Raw genomic sequence first — 21,315 nt, 5'->3', positions numbered from 1 at the left:
TTAATAAAAATATTCGTCGGTTTGTCAAATTTATTTTACAAATCCCATGCTAAAATACTATATTTTTTTTAACAAATTATCGAAAAATATTCATCAAATTATTGGGGGGTTTTCCACTCATAATTTTTTCTATCCACATGACATTATTGGGGTTCATATGATGTTAGTTCACCTAAAGACAGCATGTGGGTGACGTGTGCATTTTATCTTAATTAAATTTTATTCAATATATTTTTTTCCACTTTTAATTTTCAAATTTTCTTTTATCATTTTATAAAAAAAAATTGCTGAAAAAATGTTGTTAAATTTAAGTTTGAATATAATCAAAATAGTAAGGATATGTAAAAACGCAAGATTATGTGACTGAAATGATTATGTATTATTTGTTAATGGTTTAACTTTATATTAATCATTTAATTGTCATGGACAAGAAACTGTTCTTCAACTACTAACCTGTCAGTAATTTCAATCGCTTTGCTTTTTCTGTGACACCTTCCATCCTTTGATTAAATTAATGAAAAAACACCTTACAACCATTTGGATTATGATAACATAAAACACATTCCATCAGCAAATAAACAACCAATAGGATTCGAGGACGCGGATCCTCATGTCCTTGCTTCATTTTCCTCAGTGAATCCTGACCGTCGAAAATTTCTAATCCCACGTCTCACGTTTCTCATGAATCTCTCCCACAATAAACCGACTTAACGTTCACCAATATATTTCCCCCGTCCTTCGTATTTTCCTCTCACTATTCCCAAATTCGGTAAAGTTTGAGATTTGCGATCTTCGTGTTCTCTGCAATCTTCTACGAAGGTAAGGATCTTCCATTGATGCTATTGTTTCTGTCTCTTTTCGATTTGTTGGTTTGATTCTTCATCGATGAGCGCGCCCGCGGCCTGTCTGATTTGAATTTTATTTTTCGTTTGCTGTCTTTGAAATTCTCAAGCTAGTGTTGTTATTGTCTGGGAAGATATGGCTCGTACGAAGCAAACCGCTCGTAAATCGACAGGAGGAAAGGCTCCGAGGAAGCAGCTCGCAACCAAGGTATTGTTTTCGATTCATTGCCGGCGTTAGGGTTAAATTTGGGGAATTTTTGAGTTAGGGTTTATGATTTCCGTGGAATTCGTAACGCAGGCGGCGAGGAAATCTGCTCCGACCACCGGAGGAGTGAAGAAGCCTCATCGTTACCGTCCTGGAACAGTCGCTCTACGGTAACCTCATGTTTCTTATCGTGGATTGTCATGAGATTCACATTCACGTCCTGTTGTTTGATTGAAACATAACTAAACGCAATGCGATTGATAATGAAACAGTGAAATCCGCAAGTACCAGAAGAGTACGGAGCTTTTGATCCGCAAATTGCCCTTTCAGCGGCTTGTTCGTGAAATCGCCCAGGATTTCAAGGTAATTTTCTTTCTATGCATCCATCAGATTTTTTGAATTCTGATACTCGTAACCATGCCCAGTATCGTAATCAAGCTGACGAACACTGTCTGGATTCACTCAGTCGATTTGGGCTTATCTATCTGACTGCTTTGGGAAAGCTTTTTAAGATTGGAAACTGCAATCAATCATCAAGGATTCAAAAAGCTTATAGTTTGTGTCTGATTCTCGTGATATGATCTTGAGCTCGATCGAATTGGGTTGTGAATCTGATTGCATTGGGAAAGCTTTTCAAGAGATTCACGATGGGTTTGGGATTGGAATCAAGCATCAGTGATTGACTGAATCTCGTGAAAGGACCATGCAGTTTCCGATCGAACTGGGGTATGAAATTGTGGGATATTGAGTATCTTAACATGGGTTTTGATGTGTGAATGAACAGACGGATCTGAGGTTCCAGAGCCATGCGGTGTTGGCTCTTCAGGAAGCGGCAGAAGCCTACTTGGTGGGTCTATTCGAGGACACGAATCTGTGCGCCATCCATGCGAAGAGGGTCACCATCATGCCCAAAGACATCCAACTGGCTCGTCGAATTCGCGGAGAGCGTGCTTAATCCCCCTTGTATCAGCACAAACGTTGGCCGTGATGATAATACAGCATAGATTTGTTTTTAACATCGTTTTTTGGATCTTGAATTTTATCGATAGCACTTTTATCCTTTTTGAAATGATCGAATATTAATAAACTGACTGACTGTATACTATATGTAAATGATCCATTGAAATACTTCAACTGGACGATCTGTACACGTTTTCTCTCTCTCAATAGATCCGGGCCGGAGGTATGAATAATTGCGGGTCAAAGCCCATATTCAAATCCAAGAGTTGGGTTTTGGGTTCCATCTCGTATTGAGAAGCTCATTGCTGTAGAGCAGTTGGGCCGACTTGCCTTAACAGTGAAATTATTTACCAGTGTAGTCTGAGGTTGCGAATTCGAATTCATCTTTCTACATTAAAATATAGGGGTAAGCAGGGGTAAGATGGCCTAATATATTTCCTTTTCCATCATCCCATTAGATGGAGATACGAATTGGATTGGTGGAATACGAATTAGGTTGGTTTTGCTGTAAAGCAGTTCTATGCTGTTGTTCAAGTATATGTTCATGGTTACCATGCTTGTGTGATTTTTTTATATTAATATACAAATTGGAACTAAAATAAAAAAAATTGAATAGATGTAAATATTTTATAAATGTATTCATGAATCTAATGTAAAGAAAATATAATATAACCAATATTTTAAAAAATATAAATTTTATTAATAATAATAGAGTTCTTACAAATACAGATAAAAAACCGACCTAAAGGAATCTCAAGTTTAAGTCTCACTAAGTGTCCCCATAATATCGTCTTTCAGATGAATATTTATGCTATAAACAGAGTTTAAGTCCATAATAAAAAGATTAAGAAACACGGGGAGAGAAACTGGACACACAACACAAGAACAAAATATACGAGATATTCTCTTCGATATTCATTTAATGTGAATGGCGATGATTTTGATACGAGGTGATGTGTTTTTCTGGTAAGGTTTATGAGGTTACTTGTTGTTACGCATATGATGATGATGACGATTTGTATGAGATGATGTGTTGTTACGCGTATGGTGATGATTTTGATACGAGGTGATGTTGATGCTACTGATGGATGTGACGATGCTAGTGATGGTAGTACGAAGCGATGATGCTGCTGATATGATGCAATGTTGATGCTAGTGATGGATGCGACGATGTTAGTGATGGTGGTTCGAAGCGATGATGCCATGGTGCTGCTGACATGATGCGATGTTTTTTTAATGAAAATATGATGCGATGTTGCCGATGCTTATGATAATGATACGGTGTTGTTGCTGTCGACGATGAAGATATGATTTTGACGATGATGATGATGATATGTTGTGATGATGGTAAGGTTATTGCTCATGATGGAGATGTGAGGTGGTACGATGATGTCAAGATGCTGACGACGACGGTGTACATGTTTTATGATGGCGTGATGCGATGCAAATGCAAAACCATGATGATGCAAATGCTAATGATGATGATGCAAATGCAATGCTAATGATGCAGATGCAAATGCAATGCTGATGATGCAAATGCTAATGATGATGATAGATGCAAATGTTGATGATGATGCAGATGCTAATGATGATGAGTATGATGCAGATGCTGATGATGATGCAAATGTGAATGATGAGGAGGAGGATGAAGTCTACTTACCTCCTTTGGCGTGCCCATGACGTAAACACCATTCTTCATCCGTTCGTCATTTGGTGGTCTGAGGTAGAATCTAACGTAGACACCACGAACATTGCCTGAAACAAAACCCAAAATCCAATACGTTAAAAGGGAGGGACGCCCACGAAATCCCTATCGAGTTTGAACTGAAACCTATACCATTGGTCCACTATACAATTACAAATATTTATTTATTTGTGTCTTGAGACAAAAAAATACTTGAAGAGTGGAGAGGAAATTACTAACCAGAAGCCATCAGTTATCGAAGCTTAACCAACCCTTCCATGCCGAGGCTTCACTGAAGAAGAAAGTCATAAACAAAATCAGTAACCCTTTAAGATATGTACTAACCCTTAAAGCGGAGTAACATACAATGCTCAAACAAAACACTCGTATGTACCTTTCTCTTGGGGTCGTAAGCCCAAATGAGTTTGCAGAATTGTAGAACCATCTTCCGTACTGTTTTCGTCATACCTGAAAGAGATTCTCAATCATTGCATGATCATCTTTCTTACTAACTGACCGACGAAACAGAGGATAAAAACGCTATTGAAATAAAGATTAAAAGGAAGAAATATATAAACGCATCAAATGCCTATCTACCTGATATTAGCTCCGCTAATCAAACACGAAGGCATGGCTGACCAAAATTATCGGTTCGGCGCTTGGTTCTTCCTCTGAAGCTCACTGAAGAAGAAAATATGCAAAATCATTAACCTCTAGACTGTTTATGCATTCCGTTTAAGATATGAAAAATTACTAAAATTCTAGTGCAGAAAAATATGCTCACGGTTTATACATTTCTTTTGGTTGTAGCCTAAGGAGTTCGAGCAATGTATGCGCATAACACAAGACTATCTAGTACGCCAGTGTGCTCCAACTTAAAATCATAACAACATCAATTTAACAAGTAATAATTTTATGAGAAAAAAGAATGAATGAGAAGCGAAGATTATACATACTAGCTTTCAATGCATCGACATAGTAGATCCGAAGATCTCAATTTTGATGTGAGCCCTTCCAATATCTTTTCCTATCAGGTGAAACCGTGAAAGACAATAGGTTATATAAGACATCAATTCAATTCATGTATGAGCAACATCTTAGGACCATTATTACTCGCAAACTAAAACAAACGGGAAACTCTTAACAAAGAAGATTTAGATTTAAGTGTTCACTTGATACCTTATTGTTATTGTCTTTGAGACCATTAGTTCTATCAGCTCTCCAATGGTCCGAGTCTCTCGACTATGACCCCAATCTATTGAGACACTCAAGCCATCTTATATCTCCTGTACAGAGTTGATCGTTAGACTACAAAACCGATGAAAAACAGATCATGTAAAAATGGCTTGTAACGGAACTAACCTGATAACCTAACTTCCTTTCTCAGACAGCTCCACCTTGTTCTTACGTTGAATCTCAATTTCATGTGATGAGCTGTATAAAAAAAGATAAAAATGTATAAACTATTGACAATTATAGAAATGTGTCGAACAAACTACAAAAACCAGAGTCATCGGTTTGGAGCTTGTTCGGTTAGGAAGAAAGAAAATGTAAAATCATTGACCTCTAAACTATTTATATACTCATTCACAGAGAAACAAAAAAAATAAATAAGAAAAGAAAAACAGCTACTGGGGACAATGCAACACAATATAGTGCAAACAATACGCTCAAATTAGACATGTATCCACTTGTGTGTAACATTGTTTATACCTTTTTTTGGGTTGACAACTAAGCCTTTTGAGCAATGTACAATCTTCTATTCCATTTTATCAAACCTGAGAGAATCAGACCAGTTAGTAGACATAAAACAAATCACAAATGAAATGACATTACAAATCCAGCTAGCCATACCCAAAAGAAGAACGGATAAGTACCCCTTTTTGTGTGAGTAAATTGCCAGATATTCCATTAAGTTCATCAAAACCATGAGCTTCCATAAACCATTTGTTTAAGCTCTTGTTCCTTGACAGACCACGTACCTCATCGTCTGTTTAACATTCTATGAGATATATCTCTAAAACAGAAAATTGGTATTTGTAGGGAGATACAAATATGCTAAAACGAATGAAAAGAAATATATGAATAGATCACATTTCTAACCAGTACGCCAATGTTCGCCTGAGTTTTCTCCTCAAATCATACTTGAGGACACATGTCTTCTGCAATCCTAAGAGCAAAAGAGAAAGAATATGAAAAAAACAGTCTTATTCCATGATATACAAGTAAGTTGTTACAATCATAAGATTAAACTAACAACATTTAGCTTGACAAATGATAATTTTCTACGAGGAAACAAAATAAACAAGCGGTAAGTATTATGCATTTGTTGCCTTACCAATTCATAACAACTCCAAAGCAGGGCAAAAGTTTTACATCTTGTCTTCCATGGAAAGGCTCACTGAAGAAGAAAGACATATACAAAGTGTTTACAACAACAACAATATCGCTTAATCCCAAATTTATTTGGGATCGGCTGCATGAAAATATGTATAACCCACCAAAGTAGAGTAGCATTGTATGTACCTTTCTATTTGGGCTGTAAACCCAGATGAGTTGGAAAACTATATAACAAATCTTCAATTCAATTTTCATCACCTGAGAGAACGAGAGAATCAGAAATTTAAGTTAAAGAACATATAAAGAAACAAAAAATGTCACTATGAATCAGCTTAAGAAGCACCAAAAAGATGATAAGTAACCTCTCTTCAGCCGAATTAATCTTTGGATCATTGTTTGTTCACCTTGCGTGCTAAAATCACAGATGAAATATAGGACTCGTAAATGACATCTTCCATACATCAGGCATATATTCAATAATTAATAAAAGAAAGAAATGTATGAGCGCATCAAATGGCTGTATACCTGAGATTTCTCGCCAAACAAACCTGAAGATATAGTCAAGCATAATGATCAGTTTAGAACTTGTTTCTTCAGAAAAACAATGTCTGCACTGGGGGGAGAGAGATATTGTTGAGATCATAAGAAGGGTCTGAAAATATCAATTTAACAAGTAATAATTTTATGAAGAGAAACAAAAAAAGAATGAAAAGCCGATATTTTACATTCAAGAATTGGTGCATTGACATGGAAGACCTAGGGATCTGAATTTTGATGTGAGCCCTTCCAATATCTTTTCCTACCAGGTGTAAGACATCAATATTTTCACGTATGAGCAACATCTTAGGACCATTAATGCTCGCAAACTAAAATAAACGGGATACTCTTAACAAAAAAGATTTAGATTTAAGTGTTCATTTGATACCTTATTACCATTGTCTTTGAGGTCAGCAGTTCTATCATCTCTCCAATGGCCTCTCAGCTGTGACCTTGATTCTGTTGGGACACTCAAACCATCTTATATTTCTTGTAAAAAGTTGATCGGTAGACTACAAAACTAATGAAAAACTGATCATGTATAAATGGCTGGTAACAGAACTAACCTGATAACCTAATTTTCTTAGTCAGGCGGTTCCTCCTTGTTCTTACGTTGAATCTCTATTTCATGTGATGGGCTGTCTAAAAAAGATAAAAATGTATAAACTACTAACAACTATAGAAATGGGTTGAACAAAGTATAAAAACCAGAGTCATCGGATTGGAGCTTGTTCCTTCCATGGAGGCACATTTAGGAAGAAAGCATATGTAAACCTATTGACCTCTAAAATATTTATGTACTTTTTCTGAGAGAAGTGAAAAAAATAAATAAGAAAAGAAAAAAACAGCTAATGAGGACAATGCAACACAATCTAGTGCAAACAATACGCTCAAATTAGATATGTATCCACTTGTGTATATAATAGTTTATACCTTTTCTTTCGGTTGATAACTAAGCCGTTTTGAGCAATTGTACAATCTTCAATTCTATTTTGTCAAACTTGAGACAATCAGACAAGTTAGTAGACATAAAACAAATCAAAATGAAATGACATTACAAATTCAGCTAGCTATATCTAAAAGAAGAATGGATAAGTACCCATTTTTGTGTGAGTAAATTGCCAGATATTCCATTAAGTTCATCAAAACCATGAACTTCGATAAACCATTTGTTTAAAAGCTCTTGACCCTTGATGGACCACATACCTCATCGCCTGTTTAACATTTTGTGAAAAACATACCTCTAAAATAGAAAATTTGTATTTGCAGGGAGATACAAATATGCTAAAACGAATGAAAGAAATATATTAATAGATCAGATTTCTAACCAGTATGCCAATGTTCGCCTGAGATTTCTCCTCTAATCATACTTGAGGACACATGTCTTCTGCAATCCTAAGAGCCAAAGAAAAAGAACAGAAAAAAACAGTCTTATTCCATGATATACGAGTAAACTGTTACAATCATAAGAATAAACCAGCAACATTTAGCTTGACAAGTGATCATTTTCTAAGAGGAAACACAACACACGAGAAGTAAATATTATGCATTTGTTGTCTTACCAATGCATAAAAACACCAAATCAATGTAAAAATTTTACATTTTGTGTTCCATGGAGAGGCTCACTGAAGAAAAAAGGCACATATAAAATGTTTACAACAATAGCAACAACAATATCGCTTTAATCCCAAATTTCTTTGGGGTCGGCCGCATGAAAATGTGTATAATCCGCCAAAGTAGAGTAACATTGTATGTACCTTTCTATTTGGGTTGTAAGCACAGATGAGTTGGAAAACTGTATAACAATCTTCAATTCAATTTTCATCACCTGAGAGAACGAGAGAATAAAAAATTTAAGTCAATTAACATATAAAGAAACAACAAATGCCGATATGAATTAGATTAAGCAGCACCTGAAAGATGATAAGTAACCTCTCTTCAGCCGAATTAAGCTTTGGATCACTGTTTTTCACCTTGCATGCTAAAATCACAGATGAAATAGAGGACCGGTAAATGATATCTTCCATACATTAGACATATATTCAATAATTAATAAAAGAAAGAAACATATGAGCACATCAAATGGTTGTCTACCTGAAATTTCTCGCCAAAGATACTTGAAGATATTACCAACCAAAATTATTAGTTTAGAGCTTATTTCTTCAGGAAAACAATGTCTGCACTGTTAGAGGAGACGATACTACCAATGTTGATGAAGACCTGATCGCAGATGAAGAAGAAGCTGTAGCAGACCAAGAACCTACAGCAGACGAAGTCCATAAATGACGACAGCAAGTGCAGACTATGACAACTCACATAATCAAGCAAACACCAGATTATTCCAACAACAACCAAGAAAGGAAAAGACCAAATTATTCCAGCAAGAACCAAGAAAGGAAAACACGACAATTAGACCACCAAATCTTCTAGAACTTTCCTTCTAATAGTCAATTGTATATTCTGCAATATTTTTTCTTCTCTCTAGCCATTAGATGTATACATATATATATATTTATGCAAGCAAAGAAGAAAGAATAAGAAGAACAGAGTACGATTTTCTGTCTTTCTCAGAAATTTCAATCCTTTTCCATCACCTAACTTTTTGTTCATGCACTTGAGGGGGAGAGAGCATATTGTTGAGATCATAAGATTGGTCTGACAATATCAATTTAACAAGTAATAATTTTATGAAGAGAAACAAAAATGAATGAGAAGCGGAGATTTTACATCCAAGAATTGTTGCATTGACATGGAAGATCTAGAGATCTCGATTTTGATGTGAGCCCTTCCAATATCTTTTCTAATCAGGTGAAACCGTGAAAGACAATTGGTTATATAATATATCATTTCATTTCACGTATGAGCAACATCTTAGGACCATTATTACTCGCAACTACAACAAATGGGATATTCTTAACAAAGAAGATTTAGATTTAAGTGTTGACTTGATACCTTATTGCCATTGTCTGTGAGGTCAGCAGTTCTACCAGCTCTCCAATGGTCTCTCAACTATGACCTTGATTCTGTTGGGACACTCAAACCATCTTATATCTCCTGTACAGAATTGATCGTTAGACTACAAAACTGATGAAAAACCGATCATGTAAAAGTGGCTGGTAATGGAACTAACATGATAACCTAATATCCTTAGTTAGGCAGCTCCACCTTGTTCTTACGTTGAATCTCTACTTCATGTGATGGGCTGTCTACTCGGCTGTAGAAAACATTGAAGAAAGAAAAGTCACACGAATAACATTATCATAATATTATTACACTTCAAAAACAATGTGATTGCACAATAATAAACTGCTTTCACAAAAGTACTAAAAATAAGAACTAGCGAAGTTAATGGAAAGGGGGGAAAAGGAGCAACCATGACAAACCTGAGAAGACAATTATGATCTGATGAAGAAAACCGAACACAAGCCACTCCAACAACAAAAACAAATTATCCACCCATTTCCTAAGTTTTATCTCCATTACACAAGAATCAAGATTTATGCCACATAATCAACTAGAGGTCAGTATGCAAAATATCAAGAAAACTCCAAAGGATATAGGCAAGCCATGGTGTCAACGCTCCAAAAGGCTCTTTTGACATGGTCTCTCGTCGTTTGAGATGTTGCAACGAGAGGAAGAATGTTGGATAAATTATCATGTTGCATATGCAAATGATGTTATATCTTGTCCTTTGATGTTATGATGTTGATGCATATGCAAATATGATGCTATGGTATTATGATCTATATGTAAATAATGATGAAATGATGTGATGATGCATATGCAAATGATGATGTTACGATGCATATGCAAATATGGTATGATGATATTATGATGCATATGCATTACGCTATGATGAATATGCAAATGATGATGCGATGATGTTATGCATACGACGATGATTTTAATATGATATGATGCGTTGTCACACATGGTGATGATTAATGAGATGATGTGTTGTTACGCATTTTTGTGATGATTTTAATATGATTTGATGTGTTGTTACGTATATGGTGAACATTTTGATATATGAGATGGTGTGTTGTTACGCATATGGTGATGATTTTGATATGATGTGATGTGTTGTTACGCATATGGTGGTGATTTTGATAAATGAGAATATGTGTTGTAATGGGTTTTGTTATGATTTTGATATGATTTGATGTGTTGTTACGCATATGGTGATGATTTTGATTTGTGAGATGATATGTTGTCACGCGTTTTGTGATGATTTTGATATGATTTGATGTGTAGTTACGTATATGGAGATGATTTTGATGTATGAGATGATGTGTTCTTATGCGTTTTGTGGTGATTTTGATATGATTTGATGTGCTGTTACATATGGTGATGATTTCGGTATATGAGATGATGTGTTGTTATTTGTATGGTGATAATTATGATATAATGTGATGTGATTATGCAAATGCTAATGGTGATGATGCAACAGATGCCATGTTAATGATGCAAATGCTAATGATGATGATAATGCGAAAGCCATGTTAATTATGCAGATGTTAATGATGACGATGATGATGCAAATGTGAATGATAATGATGAGGTTCTACTTATCTCCTCCGGCGTGTTCATGACATAAAACACCATTCTTGACATGTTCGTTCTTTGGGAGTCTGAGTTAGAATCTGATGTAGACACCAAGAACATTGCTGAAACAAAACCCAAAATCGAATACATTAAAAGGACTCCCATGAAATCCCTATTGAGTTTTTCATCCGAAATTCAGGAATTGAAATCTATACCATTGGTCCACTAAACACAATATATAATTACAATTATTTAATTATTTATTTCTTGCGACAAGAAAAGACGATAAAATTTTCTTAGAACAATTATGTGTGATTGAAGTGGGAATACCAAAAATAATTGAAGAGAAAGAAAGAAACTACTAACCAGACGTCATCAGTTATGGAAGCTTAATCCTTCCATGGTGAAGCTTTACTGAAGAAGAAAGTCATAAACAAAGTCAATAACCTTTCAAATATGTACTAACCCGAAAAGCAGAGTAGCATATAATGCTTAAATTAAACATTGTATATACGTTTCTCTTGGGGTCACAAGCCTAAATGAATTTGTAGAATTGTAAAACGATCTTCTGTTCAGGGTTTGTCACACCTGGAAGAGATACATAATCATTATATGTTCATCTTTCGTACTAAATCACCGATGAAACATAGGATAGATTCAATAATAAAATAAAGAAAAAATACCTCATTACATAAGACATCATTTCATTCGACGTATGCATCTTAGGACTATTATTGCACGCAACAAAATCGGACGGGATACTCTGAACCAAGAAGATTCAGATTTCAGGGTTCACTTGATACCTTTTGGCAGTTCTATCAACTCTGGTGTCTCGACTATGACCCGAGCATGATCTCAATGGAACAACAGTCGCTGCAGTAGAAGTAAAAAATAGAAGATGGGGGAGGAAAGAGATTTGAAATTTGAAATTTGAAATTCAAAATTCAAAATTCAAAATCGAATGCGTTTAAGAACAAAGAGAAAATCCTAAGAGCTTGAAATCTAAAATTTATCGGTAGTTTGAAGTTTTAAGAACGAACAACACTTACCGGCGACAGAAAATTCCGGCCTCCGATGAATACAAGAACGGGAAAGAAATGACGAGAGAGAGAGGGAGAGAGAGATGATCATGAAACTGGTAAATTCTATGCGTCTGTCTAATTTTTTTTTAAAAAAAACCCATACATTTAAAGGATTTTTATAAATGGGCCGAGTAATTTGGCCTCTTTTATCCAAAAGCCTAGCCCAAAAGTAAATTTAAATTACTATCCTTTAACCCAAACGTTGGCTCAATCCATAGTTTTTTTTTTTAAATAACAAAAATACACATTGAATTTATTTGCTATCAGCCGAAAATATCTTTCCAATTTTTCAAATTCACTGTAAAGCAAAGATGAAAAAGGATTTATGAAAAAAAGATGTAAAACCCCAAGACGGTATAACGACCATGCCTACCCCTAGTTATTATGTATCAAAATCAAACAGCGTAATAAACGTTAATCAATTTCCATAACGAAATCATATTTTTCATATTATCATCTTTCACCCTTTTTTCTTACAAATTAAATACAATTCTTTCAAATCATTAGAAGAAGCAAACTCAAAACAACGAAAATCACATTCCATAAAAGAGCGTACACGGAATGAATGAAGATCATTGAAGCTGCACCCAAATGCCCTCGCTTGGAATGTCTTGATTCACGACGAACATCATGTAATAACCAGGCGGTGCTATATTCGCCGATCTCGGCGTTTTCACCTCCACTTCGTATGTCGATGTTGATTTCCCTTTTCTCAAAAAGTTGAAGAAATCCCATATCTTAGGTGTTTTGATGTTATCCAAGACCAGAACCCTCTGGTTCATCGAGAAGGAATGAGTCGTGAAAGACGGGAACACCATTGTCACCTTCACCGGGCTCTTGACCTCTCCCGACACGGTGAATTTCAGCTTCAGTTTCATGTTGTACTTGATCTTGACTTGAGATTTGGGCGATGTTATCATTGGACGAAGATTCGAGAACTGTTGGTCCAAATACGATGGCAAGAAAGCTTCTAAGCTTAGCTCTGTCGGAAATAGAACGCCGGTGAAGTTATAGAAGGCATGTGGGTTACTGCCTCCGACAAGAACTCTCCCATCTCGGAGTAGAACGGCAGTGGAGTGATACATTCTCGGGATGGTGTTAGGGTTTTGCGTCTCGAATCTTGATCCGACCGGGTTATCAGGACGGTAAAGATCCGGAGCAAAGATTGGATCACGACCAAGCTCCCACGCAGCAGTTCCGGACGCGCCGCCATTGATGATCAGAACATCTCCGTTCGGAAGAAGTGTCATATCCCCCATGACTCTCGCTTGAGGCATCGACTCCACCACCCATTGCGGGTTCGGATCCGTAATCCTGATTCTTGCACATGTGTTGAGTGCTTTTATAAAGTTGTTCCTCCTCCATGCTTGTTCGTACGCTCCTCTCGGTGCACCGCCACACACCAGAACCTCGGCCTCAACGTCAATGGCTTCTAGGTTCTTCAATGGCAGGAGAACGGCAGAGCCAGTGCTCGGGTACGATCTTGGGTCGCCTCCTGGGATTGCCGGGTAAGTCTTGACCACCGTGTTCTTATTATAATCAAGAAGAATAGCTCGATTGTTGGCGAAGACGAATAGGTTTCCATCAACGTTGAGAAACACAAAAGGGTATAGATTATTCTCGCTTCCTCGATCATTGGTCTGGGCCAAGAAGGGTAAATTGTACACATTCGGATCTTTGGTTTTAGGGTAAAACTCGAAGTTGAACTGGCCACGACCACCAACGATGATCTGTGAGCCATCTGGCAGAATATGATTGGACGCATACCATCGCCGAAGGGCCAAGCCGTTCTCGAGCTCCTTCCAGTCACAGTCGTTGGAAAAGCAAGGGGAGAACAGCCTGGCTCGTCTCTCTCCGTCCAAGTCACCTCCGGTTTGAACCAACGTCCCGTCTGGCATGACGGACCCGGAAGAACACCAGGTGTTGGACTGAACGGTGAGTGGACGGATCCCGTTGGAGATGACGTCAAACTCGACGGAGTGAGCCGTACAATCGACCTTCGAAACGCGGTCGTTTGGATTACTCCGGCAGTTACCGCCAGGCAAGGAGATGTTGGAGGGACCGAAGTCCGTACGGTCGAACATGATGACACGGTCGTTGCGGAGGAGCTGCATGTGCATGGCCGAGATCCCGACACTTCGTAGGAGGAGCTGCCACCGTCCTCCGCCGGCTGCGGTTGCCACGTGGCATGTCAGGAGGAGTTGGAGAAAGGAAGAGAATAAGAGAAAGGAGAGACAAGATTGAAGAACAGAGAATGTCACTCGTGCCATTTTTAAAATTTTTGTAAATTTTTTTTTTCTATGTTGTTTTGTGTGGTGTACATGTGATTTGGACCTCTTCTTATATACTAGTTGAAGATTACAATTATCATTCTGATAATTATTATTTTCAATATTAATAATACTTGTTAGAATTGCAGAGCTGTGTTTGTCCAATATATATGTATAATAACTGTAATTATTTTCTTATAATGTTTGAAGAAACGGGAGAATATATTTGATTTGCATATATAGTTATATAGTATATTTTCTTTAGCATGAATGTTTCTTGAATTTTTTAAATAATTTTTTTGTAAACGGGGTACTTACTTTTTTTTTTTTTTTGCAGGCATAATTCCGCGACATTAACATAGATAAGATTACAATTCATTCAACATTCTTGACATACACAAAATTTACATATTTTATGTTTTACTTCAGAAACCTAGCGTGATACCGGTTTAGATTGGTTTAGTTCAATTTAATTTGATTAAAAAACCCCCCCCCCATAAATTAGATCATATCAAAACTATATCTCATAAAGAGTTTGAATTTCTATGTTTTCTTATGGGTATTCACAATTTTCAATTGTTATTTTGAAAACCTATGTATTTCTATAAATGGATTTCACACTATTTTATTAAAGTTTTTCTATATGTCAGCTGCTTGACGATTATTTGTCCATCAGACAGAAAAGGGACTGATGCATTTTGTTGTGCCAACATCAAACATCAGAATGATTTCATGCAAAGTCAAATGTATTTTTTTTTTGTCCTAAAACGTGTGAGTGTACGTTGCATCTTAATTCGTTAGTGTTTTTTGCAATAATGAATAAATAATTAGATAGACTTATAGATTAAATGCATGAAACATTCATATGTTACGGTAGTATATAATTTTCCAACGGTACGTAACGGAGGTTTATATAAAAAGTAGATACGGAAAGATATTATTCTGCTTGGTTGGCACAATTATGCTACAAGATGCATTCTTTTGCAAATAAATTAATCATGATTATTATTTTTTATTTGAATCGATATTGGCTCAATATATAGTGTGCGTGTGTGTGTGTAAAATACCGATTACCCGTGTTTTTTTTTACAAAAAAAAAATGTACTAAAATATAAAATGGTGAAAAATAGCAACTAAAAATTGCATCCGAACAAAAAAAAAACTAAATAGTGGGATGCATATATTAGAAGAAATTAGCAAAATGCATTACAATTTTTGTTACAAAATTGCATTGCCTTTTGCAATGAGATTTAAGATGCTATGCCTTTTACTTGCAACTATATCTCTCAAACCCGAAATCAGGCTTTAGAATAACTGTATAGAGAGCAAGACCCTACCCCTCACTTCCCATCAGCTGGTTTTGTACTAGTGAAAAGGGCACAGATAACAACAATCCCTTATATATATATATGTGCAGCCATTTTTTTTTAATGGAATCCCGACTTTCTATTTTTTTTTTAAATATGAAGTTTTTGTTAGTTTTTTATTCTCCTTCACAATCATACGATTAACATATTAAAAGACAGGATTTAAAAATATTACCATATTCGTTGTATGCTTAATTACAATAACCCTGTAATATTGACTAGTTAAATAGGCGCATTTTATAGTGCCAAAAAAAAAAATCTTTTCAATTATACAGAAGTCGGCGTTATAATTATAAATAAATCTCAATTATAAGATTTGAATATCAGGCAGACATGAGAAGACTCGTAAGATATATTATATGTATTGACAATTTGTTATGTCTGCCCATTGAAATATTACTCGTCAGTTATTAACACGCCGTTTATAATTAATTCGAAGTTCCATGCATGGTATATTATATAAATGTAAGTATGTGTGTATATATGTGTGTGTATTTGTTGTAACATGCATGGTATATTATACATGAACGCAATGCATGTTGACTTATTAATTTTGTGATTATGATTATCAAAATGTCCTAATACATCTTTCACCAAATCTAAATTATTGAACCGTCGTTGACCGGGGAACATTCGATTCATAAGGGAGTTGCATGTTGACTCGGTTTTTCCCATTGCTAATTTTACATTTTTTAAAGGATTTTAAAAATGTATCCAAATTAAAAGAAAAGTACAGAAAAAAAAATTCAGATTTCGTAACCCAGTTTTTTTTTTGCCAAATATTGGACTATTTTAAATATATTTATTTATATTATTATTTATTTTATTTTTCTCATCCTTTCTCTATCTTTTTATTTTTTTCTCTATCTCAAATTCAAAAAAAAGGGATAAATAGAACTACAACCATAGGTAAAAGGAAAAAAACATCATCATTGAAATAAAAGAAATAGAAATGGTAAAAAAAATTAAAAAGTGGAGTAAATTTTTTGTTATAAATTTGGGATTTTCGATTGGAGAGAACCATGACCTTATACATTTATACTAATTTTCGTTCGTTTTTTGAGTCGATGACACTAAACGGCAAAGAAATAGTCTAAAGGAACCTAAAAGTATTTTTTAATTTTCTTATTTATATTCACCTAAAATTGTGAGAGAGTCTCAAAAAAGGAAACAAGGTTAAAGTTTGAAAATTTTTCTTGTATTAATAAATCTTATTGGAGGGACCACTTTTTTTATAATTGACATTGTTGTATTTTTTGTTAATCAAGAAGTTTACTAGGAACTTCCGACCCAATCTACATTCTCTAGGTCCGGGAGCAACATTTAGAAGTCCAACGACAGGGACCTAGAGCAACAACCTTTCAATCGAGAAAACATCCCTTCTCTCCCCAACAGCTGGATTCGAACCGTGAATGGGATCCAGAGAACAACACCCTTCCACGTAAATCACGTATATATTTTTTAATTTATCCTCCTCATTGTATTTATTTTGATATATGTGTGTTTTTATTTTATGTTGTTTTTTATATCCTATACGATGAAAATTAATTTTGGTCTTCGGTCGGTATCAAAGCTCTAGTGATTATAAAATAAAGAAAGTTATAAAAATTGAGAAGTTGGTGAAGAACTAAACCGAAAAAACTAGTATCGTTTTTGAATTGAACTGTCAAGAAATCATAAACGGTTATGTATTTAGAAAATCAAATTAATCCGGAACAAATAGAATATTAAAAAACTAGAGAAAAAAAATTGTTCAAAGAAAATAAATATTTTCCCTTACATAAAAAATTTAAATCGAAAAACAAATTGAATTAGGAGTGGGCATGGGTCGGGTATCCGAGATTTTTAGGGTATCTGAATCCAAACCCGAATCCGAATCCAAACCCCAAGGATAATACATTTTAAAACTCGAATTCGAGCCCCAGTTTTTGAGTACCCGAAGTGTCCCATGAGGTAATTTTCGGGTACCCGCATATATCTGAACCCGAAATTTTTTTTATTTTTTTAAAATAAATTATAAATATATAGATTTTATACAAATAATTCATAAAATTAATAAAAAATATTAAAAATATGTATATTTAAAATGATTAGATTTTAAAATAATAGTTTATATATATATATATAAATTCAAGATATCTGATATATATTTTTATTATTTTTTGAAATTTTAAATAAATACTATTTATTTTTTATTATTCGAGTACCCACGGGTAATTATCCGACCCGAAAGTGTAAACCTGAACCCGAACTCGAATTTCGGGTTTTAGATATTTTAAAACCCGATCTCTATCTCATAGTACAACGGTACCCGATTTTCGTGTATCCGACCATTGGGTCAAGACGGATACTCGATTTCCGGGTATTTTTGCCTACCCCTAAATTGAATCGAATGGAATATAATAAACAAATGATACAATTTTTCTAGAGTCAAATAAATGAACCGAAATCGAACCAAATTCACTCCTTACATAACCAAGCTTGAAGATGAATCTTATTACATAAATTTTTGTTTTTATTTTTTTATTAGTTAATTACTTACGCAAAACCAATCAAATAAATGATCTCAAAACAATGAGAAGATAATAAAAAAATGGAAAACAAAAAACAAGCAAGAAAAATGCAACAATTATTGCAGTTGCACCCAAATGCCCTTGCTTGGAATGTCTTGATTCACGACGAACATCATGTAATAACCTGGTGGCGCTATATTGGACGATCCCGGCGTTTTCACCACAACATTATACGTCGTCGTGTTTCCTTTTCTATAGAATTCGATGTTGTCCAAAACCAAAAGCCTCTGATTCATGGAGAAGGAATGGGTCGTGAAAGACGGAAGAACCATTGTCACCTTCACCGGGATCTTGACCTCACCAGACACGGCGAAAACCAGCTTTATTGTCGTGTTGTACTTGATGCAAGGTTTCTCTTTCCCGAGATACGACGGCGAGAAAGCCTCTAGGCTTAGCTCTGTCGGAAATAGAACGCCGGTGAAGTTATAGTAGGCGTGCGGGTTGCTTCCTCCGACAAGAACTCTCCCATCTCGGAGAAGAACAGTACTGGAGTGATACATTCTCGGGATGGTGGTAGGGTTTTGCGTTTTGAATCTCGATCCGACCGGGTTATCAGGACGGTAAAGATCCGGAGCTAAGACCGGGTCACGGCCAAGCTCCCATGCAGCGGTTCCTGACGCGCCGCCATTGATGATCAGAACATCTCCGTTGGGAAGAATGATCATATCCCCCATGACTCTCGCCTGAGGCATCGTCTCAATCGCCCACTGCGGGTTCGGATCCGTAATCTTGATTCTTGCGCACGTGTCGAGTGCTTTCACGAAATTGTTCTTCATGGCTTGTTCATAGGATCCTCTCGGTGCACCGCCGCACACCAGAACCTCGGCCTCAACGTTAATGGCTTCTAGGTTCTTCAATGGCAGTAGAACCGCAGAGCCGGTGCTCGGGTACGATCGTGGGTCGCCGCCCGGGATTGTCGGGTAGGTCTTGACCACCGTGTTCTTACTATAGTCGAGCAGAATGGCTCGGTTATTGGCGAATACGAATAGGTTTCCATCAACGTTGAGGAAAACAAAAGGGTATAGATTGTTCTCGGTCCCAAAATCTTTGGTCTCCGCCAAGAACGGTAAGTTGTACGCATTCGGGTATTTGGTTTTGGGGAAAAACTCGAAGTTGAACTGATCGCGACCGCCGAGGATGATCTGCGAGCCATCTGGCAGAATGTGATTGGTCGCGTACCATCGCTTACAGGCCAAACCATTATCGACCTCTTTCCAATCACATATGTTATTCTTGCAAGGAGTGAACAACCTGACTCGTCTCTCACCAGTCCAGAACCCCCCGGTCTGAACCAACGTCCCGTCCGGCGTGACGTAGCCGGAGGAGCACCAGATGTTGGACTGAACGGTGAGTGGACGGAACCCGTTGGATATGACGTCATACTCGATGGAGTGAGCCGTACAATCGGCCGCATTGCCGATACATTTTCCGCCGGGCAAGGCGACGTTGGAGGGGCCGAACTCCGTACGGTCGTACATGATGACACGGTCGTTGTGGAGGAGCTGCATGTGCATGGCCGAGATCCCGACGCTTCCGTGGAGGAGCTGCCACCATCCCTCTCCGGCGGCCATGGCAGATGCCACGTGGCATTTCAGGAGGAGTTGAAGAGTCGAAGAGAATAAGAAGAAGGAGAGGGGGAAAACAGATTTTTCCGATAACGTGAATGCTCGTGCCATGTTGATAATGCTTTTTTACGCACTTCACGAGTTGCTTTGTGAGATTTCGTGCATGTGTGGTGAAGATGTTTGTTAAGAGGAGTTCTACTTATATAGAGACTATATGTTGTATCATTATATACTATAATCTGATAATAATTAATTATCATTGTGCGCATATATATATATAAAATATTATTTATCCTGTTTCATGAAACATGTAAACACAGAAAGGAAACGTATAAGGGGTCCCTTGCTAAATGTGTTAAAAGAAAAACTTATTTTGGAAAATCTGTCAAAAAATAAAAGCTATTTTCATCTGTATTATTTTTTATTTTAAATGCCAACAAGAACTCTCCCGACATATCTATCTATCTATCTATCTATCTATCTCTCTATATATATATATATATATATATATATATATATATTGACCTCATTCTTTCCCCACCATCTTTCTCAAATTTGTCTTCCTCCTTTATTTTTCTCCTTATCTTGTTTTCTTCCTTCTAATATAGATTCTGTATCTTTTTTTGCCGATTTCTTTCTATATATGTTTCTTTTCATTTTAATATATATGCATATATATATATATATTGTGTTTGTTTGCATATATATTGTTTTTATTTATTTTTATTCCGTATATCTGTCAAAGTATTACATTCAATACATGTATATTCTATATATACATGTACATTGTTTATATTTGTGATTATTTTATTTATTTTCTTTCTTATTTATGTGTTGCCTACTTTTTCCCTTATTTATCTGTTCTTTATAAATTATTATTTTTGTTTTCATTGTATTTTATATTGTTTTTCTATTTTGCTCACATTGATCACTTGTAGTTTCCAAGTGCCAACAAAAACTCCCCCGACATATCTATCTATCTATCTATCTATCTATCTCTCTATATATATATATATATATATATATATATATATATTGACCTCATTCTTTCCCCACCATCTTTCTCAAATTTGTCTTCCTCCTTTATTTTTCTCCTTATCTTGTTTTCTTCCTTCTAATATAGATTCTGTATCTTTTTTTGCCGATTTCTTTCTATATATGTTTCTTTTCATTTTAATATATATGCATATATATATATATATTGTGTTTGTTTGCATATATATTGTTTTTATTTATTTTTATTCCGTATATCTGTCAAAGTATTACATTCAATACATGTATATTCTATATATACATGTACATTGTTTATATTTGTGATTATTTTATTTATTTTCTTTCTTATTTA

At 35.7% G+C, this 21,315-nt stretch overlaps 3 protein-coding genes and 1 long non-coding RNA gene across 23 annotated transcripts; 1 reads left to right on the top strand and 3 right to left on the bottom strand.

The window, feature by feature from the left end:
* The first annotated feature begins 713 nt into the window (after positions 1-713).
* LOC104813798 (histone H3.3) lies at positions 714-2,197 on the top strand. 2 transcript variants are annotated; one of them, XM_010541555.2, is made up of 5 exons: positions 714-819; positions 953-1,050; positions 1,141-1,217; positions 1,320-1,410; positions 1,832-2,197. In XM_010541555.2, the coding sequence occupies exons 2-5, from the start codon at positions 979-981 to the stop codon at positions 2,000-2,002; spliced, it is 411 nt and encodes a 136-aa protein (XP_010539857.1). In that variant the 5' UTR covers positions 714-819; positions 953-978; the 3' UTR covers positions 2,003-2,197. The 2 variants fall into 2 exon arrangements, with proteins under 2 accessions (XP_010539857.1, XP_010539858.1); XM_010541556.2 differs by having other exon boundaries at positions 741-819; positions 957-1,050.
* Positions 2,198-2,957: 760 nt separating this feature from the next.
* LOC104813795 lies at positions 2,958-12,252 on the bottom strand. 19 transcript variants are annotated; one of them, XR_771810.1, is made up of 31 exons: positions 12,163-12,252; positions 11,917-11,986; positions 11,480-11,527; positions 9,699-11,235; positions 9,521-9,622; positions 8,773-8,828; positions 8,663-8,684; positions 8,482-8,549; positions 8,326-8,396; positions 8,131-8,193; positions 7,897-7,963; positions 7,668-7,782; positions 7,502-7,568; positions 7,135-7,210; positions 6,957-7,027; positions 6,757-6,830; positions 6,557-6,644; positions 6,394-6,443; positions 6,218-6,289; positions 6,030-6,092; positions 5,795-5,861; positions 5,569-5,681; positions 5,405-5,469; positions 5,054-5,125; positions 4,871-4,977; positions 4,648-4,718; positions 4,289-4,372; positions 4,086-4,159; positions 3,932-3,983; positions 3,668-3,762; positions 2,958-3,219 (listed from the first exon to the last, which is right to left on the bottom strand). It is a non-coding gene; the product is annotated as an uncharacterized LOC104813795 (long non-coding RNA). The 19 variants fall into 19 exon arrangements; XR_771807.1 differs by lacking the exon at positions 2,958-3,219 and adding an exon at positions 11,628-11,701 and having other exon boundaries at positions 3,579-3,762; positions 11,797-11,986; XR_771808.1 differs by lacking the exon at positions 2,958-3,219 and adding an exon at positions 11,628-11,701 and having other exon boundaries at positions 3,579-3,762.
* A 399-nt stretch (positions 12,253-12,651) lies between these two features.
* LOC104814033 (aldehyde oxidase GLOX-like) lies at positions 12,652-14,465 on the bottom strand. Its single transcript, XM_010541878.2, has one exon. The coding sequence runs from the start codon at positions 14,463-14,465 to the stop codon at positions 12,768-12,770; it is 1,698 nt and encodes a 565-aa protein (XP_010540180.1). The 3' UTR covers positions 12,652-12,767.
* Positions 14,466-18,461: 3,996 nt separating this feature from the next.
* Positions 18,462-20,081, bottom strand: LOC104813794 (aldehyde oxidase GLOX-like). The gene has a single exon (XM_010541553.2). It carries the CDS (start codon positions 20,079-20,081, stop codon positions 18,462-18,464), a length of 1,620 nt encoding a protein of 539 aa, XP_010539855.2.
* Positions 20,082-21,315: the final 1,234 nt, after the last annotated feature.

Source organism: Tarenaya hassleriana, unplaced genomic scaffold (genome assembly GCF_000463585.1).
Source record: "Tarenaya hassleriana unplaced genomic scaffold, ASM46358v1 Cleome20, whole genome shotgun sequence".
Taxonomy (NCBI): domain Eukaryota; kingdom Viridiplantae; phylum Streptophyta; class Magnoliopsida; order Brassicales; family Cleomaceae; genus Tarenaya; species Tarenaya hassleriana.
This window is presented reverse-complemented; position numbering and strand designations above follow the sequence as displayed.